Below are 6,129 nucleotides of genomic sequence, written 5' to 3' on the forward strand. Positions count from 1 at the left end.
TACTTTCGGACTTCATAAGTCGAAGCGGAAACAAAAACACAACTTGGAATGACCTGAAAACCCACGTTAGCGCGACAAATAGCTTTGAACATTGATTTTTTCAAGTACAAAGTTTGAAAGCGCTTTAGACAAATTTAAAGTTCTCAGAGAAGCATTCTTTGCCATGCCTGAAAATGAATACCCAACTGTGTTGTTTGGTGGGACTTGTATTGAGCATGGAATTCGACTGAAAACTTCGAAAGAAACATTGTTGGGGCCGTACACGAGAAAGGCAAGTAATCAGTATCTTTGCCGAATGAAACGTTATCAAACGTACAAGCCTCCACGGTGAGTAAAACAGAGAGCTTCGGGAAAATGATGAACTGTATTTTTAAATTGCAAGTTCGGTCAGTGTCTGTGTCAACAACAGCTGCCTTGTACTTCAGGATGTTGGTTTTAAAACTGAATACAAACAAGTAGTGCTTTGCGAGAATTCAGCCTTTGGTTTTGAGTACTGAATTTCGAGGACAAAACTCACAGACCAATCTGTGTGTGAAAAATACGAGACAAACTCTGCAGTAACGCTCTGGAGAAACGCTCCGAACAAATCCCAAGGGAAAAAGAGGGTCACAGTGTTCGATACTGTTTATGCACCAGCTACAAGCGGACGCTTGCAGGACAATCGCCTCCTCAGAGAAACTGGACATGTAAAGGGACAGTCAGTAATCAACCCCTCAACCCTTCGCCCTCCTCAGTTTCCCTCCTGAGTCTTCGTCCCCTTCTCCTCCCCACTCCTCGTCCACCCCCGCTTCAACTTCGTCCCTTTGGTTGAATTGTACTGGCTGTCGAAGCGTTCCGCCAATGATCTGCGTGTTGCCTCCAGCTTCTGATGACTGCATGTACTCCATCGATCTGTTATTGCCCCGACCTGAAGCCCTCGCGCACGCACGGCCAGTAGACAGAAAGAGGGAGACTGAGAGAGAGACAGAGGAAGGTACATTCACTTCAGTCATTGTTGTGTGGTGTGGAAGGCTGTATACATAGTAGTGTAGTCAGTCCGCCTGCCTGTCTGCCTGGCGCTTCACAGACGACGAGAGCTGTTGAAGGGGGAGATTGCCCGCTTGCCTTACACGGCCAACAGCTTCCTCACTCTCCCCCCCACACTTTGCTGATACGCTCAGCGGCAAGTATTTAGACATGAGAGAGAGAGAGAGAGAGAGAGAGAGAGAGAGAGAGAGAGAGAGAGAGAGAAACCAGGCATTGAAGCATAGAAGCACCAACTAAGAGTGCCACAGCCGTGTGTGTGTGAGTGTGTGAGCGCGCACGCTGCTAAATATAGCCGCCAGCTTTTCTGGAACACGTTTCGCCGTGCATCGGCGATATCACAAGGCTTGTTGTAGCGCGTGTGTGCGTGCGTGTGTGTGCCCTCCCAAAGCCGCTGCCGTGCCGTGCCGTGCGGCTGTTGCTGTACTTGCTTTGCTGCTGCTGCTGCTGCTACTGTCTATGTGGCGTGCGTCGGCCTTTCTACATGCGTGACTCTTTCACCTTTCTCCCACGAACGAACAGACTGACGAACAGGTCCGAGCGCACCGGGGAACGCGGGGGAGCCTTCTAAGCCAGCTAGTAGTCGCTAGTGTGTGCGTGTGTGCGTGTCGTCTTCGGCCTAGTCAGTAGCAATAGTAAGAGTAGGCACAGGCAGGCAGCAGCAAGATTTTGTGTTGTGACAAAACATTTCGTTTGCCCTGGATGTCTCCCACCTAACTGCTATCTCTTCTTCGTCACAGATTGACTGAATCACTTCCTTCGCCTCCTTCGCCGAGCCAGCAACAACTCACAACATAAAACCACAACAACGACAACATGTGTTGGAGGTAAGGTACATCTAACCTCGGTGTTCTATTGACTTCACTGTCCATCGTGACGTGCCGGTGACACAGGAACACGGGAGTGGGCGTGGTGATAAACGGGAACTGTGGCAAGGTTTACGTGTTGTCACTGATTGCGGATCTGTCATCATCATGGTTTAGGTGTAGAGACCAATGTGTGTGCCAGCTGATGCGGTGGTAGAGGTCCACAGCCCGTAGTCCTGGTTTGTGTGTTGGGAAATGCATTAGCCGTCACGCTGTGTCATGCGTTCACCTACAAGCACGTTGGTGGGGATTTTTGAGACTTTCAGTGGAACATCGTGAGGACGTTCACCTCCTCCTGCTCGACCATCATTTCAGGGATGTTCTTGTGGTGACTGACGAGGTCAGACTCAGAGCGTGTGTTTAGACGGTCTGCAAGGCGGTTGATTCGTTCTTGAGTGAATGTATGTGGTTGTCCGCTCACCGAACCAACTCATCAGAAAAAAAGTTTTGTCAGAAACTCGCGTTTGAGAAAGAAAATCACTTGTGAATTCTGAACATCCACAAAAATGGCGTTTCTTGGACGATTCAGCGATGTGTTGGGGGTAGCGAATAAGGGAGGAGTGAGCGCTGTGACCATGGGACGTTTTGGGATGCTGCTGGTGCCTGCCTTCATCATCCTGGACCTGATCATCCCGGCAGAGGCACAGGAATTCCCCCCAACCACCTCTGGAGGTAACTGCACGATAGCTTCGGAACCCTGCAAGGACGGGCTGATAATACCCATGTGGCTGCCGCAGGGCAACCTCAGCGCCGGCGACAAGGGGGCACGTGCCGTGGTCTACATGCTGGCCATGGTCTACATGTTCCTGGGTGTCTCCATCGTGGCTGACCGCTTCATGGCCGCCATCGAGGTCATCACCTCCAAGGAGAAGGAGGTGCTCATCAAGAAGGCCGACGGACAGACGGCGGTGGTTAGTGTGAGGATCTGGAACGAGACGGTGTCCAACCTTACCCTCATGGCCCTAGGCTCATCCGCTCCGGAGATCCTGCTGGCGGTGATCGAGATCTGCCACAACAACTTTGTGGCCGGAGATTTAGGCCCCAGCACCATCGTTGGCAGTGCCGCCTTCAACCTCTTCATCATCATCGCCATCTGCGTCGCCTGCATTCCCGAGGGGGAGGTGCGGCGCATCAAGCATCTACGTGTCTTCGTCATCACCGCCACCTGGAGTGTGTTCGCCTATGTGTGGCTGTACATCATCCTCTCCGTCATCAGCATTGGGGTGGTGGATGTGTGGGAGGCCGTACTCACCTTCCTCTTTTTCCCAGGCACGGTAGTGACTGCTTACATTGCGGACAGGAAGATCCTGGTGCACAAGCTCCTGTCCCGCCAGTACCGCGCCTCCAGCCGCAAAGGCATCGTGGTGCAGACGGAGGGCATGAACGAAACAGAGATGATCGACGGCAAGGCCAACCACCTCACGGAGGAGCCCATCTTCAAAGGTATAAATTCCGAAGACCCCAACGTACGCGAGTTCGAGCAGCACCGCAGGGACTTCATCGAGATCCTGCGCGAGCTGCGACGCAAGAACCCCAACGCGGACATGAAAACCCTGGAGGAGATGGCAGAGCTGGAAGCGGTCAACCGGGGGCCCAAGAGCAGGGCCTTCTACCGCATCCAGGCCACCAGGAAGCTGACAGGCGGAGGCAAGGTGATCAAGAAGGCCAAGATTGAGCGGCGGGCCAGCCTGCAGGACGTCAAGGTGGAGGAGAATGAGGACGACGGCATCACCAAGGTCTTCTTTGACCCGGGCCACTACACCGTCATGGAGAATGTGGGCACCTTCCCCATCACCGTCACGCGCGAGGGGGGCGACCTGGACAAGACCCTTTATGTCGACTTCACCACCGAAGACGGCACAGCCAACGCGGGCTCCGACTACCTCCCTGTCGAGGGCACCTTAGTCTTCCAGCCCGGGGAGACGCACAAGCAGTTCTCCATCACCATCATCGATGACGACATCTTCGAGGAGGACGAGCACTTCTACGTTAACCTCGGCAACCTGCGCGTCGGCGACTCTGCGGGGATGTTCGAGAGCGGGGATGTGAAGGCGCTAGCCCAGCTCGTCCCGCCTTTCTCGGCCACCGTCATGATCATGGACGACGATCACCCGGGCATCTTCCACTTCGAGGATAAGGAGCTGACGGTCACGGAGAACATCGGGGAGCTGATGATCAAGGTGGTGAGGTCGTCCGGAGCCCGGGGCAGCGTGGCGATTCCTTTCCACGCCGTGGACGGCACTGCCAAGGCCGGCAAAGACTACGAGATCATCAGCGGGGAATTGTACTTTGAGAACGACGAGACTGAGTGAGTACTGCTTTGAAGGATTGATCCACGTTCGTGTGACGTGATGTGTTATGTTGTGTTCACAGGAGCTTGTGGTTGTGCTGTGTTGTTTTGTGTTGTGTTGTGTTGTGTTGTGTTGTGTTGTGTTGTGTTGTGTTGTGTTGTGTTGTGTTGTGTTATGTGTCTGGTTTTGACTCTGTCTGTCTGGTTTTGACTCTGTCTGTCTGTCTGTCTGTCTGTCTGTCTGTCTCTCTCTTTCTCTCTCTCTCTCTCTCTCTCTCTCTCTGTATCTCTCTCTTTATGTGTGTGTGTGTGTGTGTGTGTGTGTGTGTGTGTGTGTGTGTGTGTGTGTGTGTGCGCGCGTGCGTTTGTCCCTCTCACCTTCGTTTGTCTATCTTGATATATATGTGTTTGTATTCTTTCTTTTTACGGGATGGGGGATAAGAGGGGGGGGGGGGGGGGTGTTCTGCCTGTCTATATGAGTTTCGTAAGTCTTGCGTCACGTTTGGGACACGGTATTTCAACTTACTATCGTTCAAGTTTCTGTCACTGAGAGTGCAAGCTTGCATTCTGAAATTCACGCGCGCCAGTATATTTTCGGCATTGACTGGTCAAAAGCATTTTCTGTCTTTTTTGCGTGTCGGTTGTCTCTTGGTCTTGCTCCTACGATCCATCATTCCCGTGTTTAACTTCTCCATATCAATCAATCAATCAATATGAGGCTTATATCGCGCGTATTCCGTGGGTACAGTTCTAAGCGGAGGGATTTATTTTTTAATTTTTTAAATTTTTATTTTATGCAATTTATATCGCGCACATATTCAAGGCGCAGGGATTTATTTATGCCGTGTGAGATGGATTTTGTTTTACACAAAACATCACGCATTCACATCGGCCAGCAGATCGCAGCCATTTTGGCGCATATCCTACTTTTCACGGCCTATTATTTCAAGTCACACGGGTATTTTGGTGGACATTTTTATCTATGCCTATGCAATTTTGCCAGGAAAGACCCTTTTGTCAATCGTGGGATCTGTACGCAGACATTCGGATGTCGATACCTGGGCTTTTATTTCAGAACACTTCGAGTGTTAATTCAGGGCGTGTTATCTGATTGCGTGACATTTCAAATGCAAACTGTCCATTGTGGGGAAAATACGACGCATAATTACGCTGCTATGTCCGTACCAGGCTCGCTTGTGGTGAAGGGTTTTATTTTTAGTTTGTTATCAGCTGGTTAGTGATAGCAACAATTTGAGCATCATGTCCTCACAGTAAAAAGTCCTCTGATATCTGCAATGCTGTCCCTTGCTGTCCGATTTTGACAGTTCTGGACAGTAATGTAAAGGGGATACAGAGACAGACACGCGCTCTCAGGCAGGCACGCAGGTACGCACACACACACCCACACACACACGCACACACGCACGCACGCACGCACGCACGCACGCACGCACACCATTTTACCTAATTTTTCAACATATCTTTTTCACAAGGCTGTCATTTGCACGCTTCAAAGAACGGTAAGACGTCGTAGACGTGGGAGAAGGATGTAGATGAGTAGATGTTGGGAGTGTCGAAATGGGACAACTTTGGGCGGAGGTGGGGGGTAGGGGGGGAGGGGTGGTAGGGTTGCCACAGCAATAAAAACAAATTGATCATTCAACAGTTTTATGTTTGTAATGTAATACAGTTTACTAAAAAAAAAAAAACGCTTTGGGGGTTTGTTTAAATGTTCTGTAAAGCTTGTTTCCTGCAGGAGCTCTGAGTCGGGATCAATTTCCGGAAAGGGCTGAAGCGAGCGAATGTTTTTACTTAATTTATTTTATTGTAAACGAAATTGCACAACGGCTGAATTGGCTTTTAGCGCCTAATGCTGCTGTTTTAGTGCAACCCCTTGCGTAACCTGGCCCCCCCCCAAAAAAAAGGGTTTAAAGCCTTGTCTTTGCTGCA

General features: G+C 50.7%; 1 protein-coding gene across 1 annotated transcript in view; it reads left to right on the forward strand.

Annotated features, from left to right (window-relative positions):
• Positions 1 to 6,129, forward strand: part of LOC138952950 (sodium/calcium exchanger 1-like) — a 177,512-nt gene continuing 171,383 nt past the window's right edge. Inside the window, exons 1-2 of the mRNA XM_070324706.1 lie at positions 1 to 973; positions 1,764 to 4,197. Of these exons, the coding sequence (XP_070180807.1) occupies positions 2,396 to 4,197 (1,802 nt within the window). The 5' untranslated portion in view covers positions 1 to 973; positions 1,764 to 2,395. The remainder of the gene's footprint in view (positions 974 to 1,763; positions 4,198 to 6,129) is intronic.

Source organism: Littorina saxatilis, linkage group LG17, assembly GCF_037325665.1.
Source record: "Littorina saxatilis isolate snail1 linkage group LG17, US_GU_Lsax_2.0, whole genome shotgun sequence".
Classification (NCBI taxonomy): Eukaryota; Metazoa; Mollusca; class Gastropoda; order Littorinimorpha; family Littorinidae; genus Littorina; species Littorina saxatilis.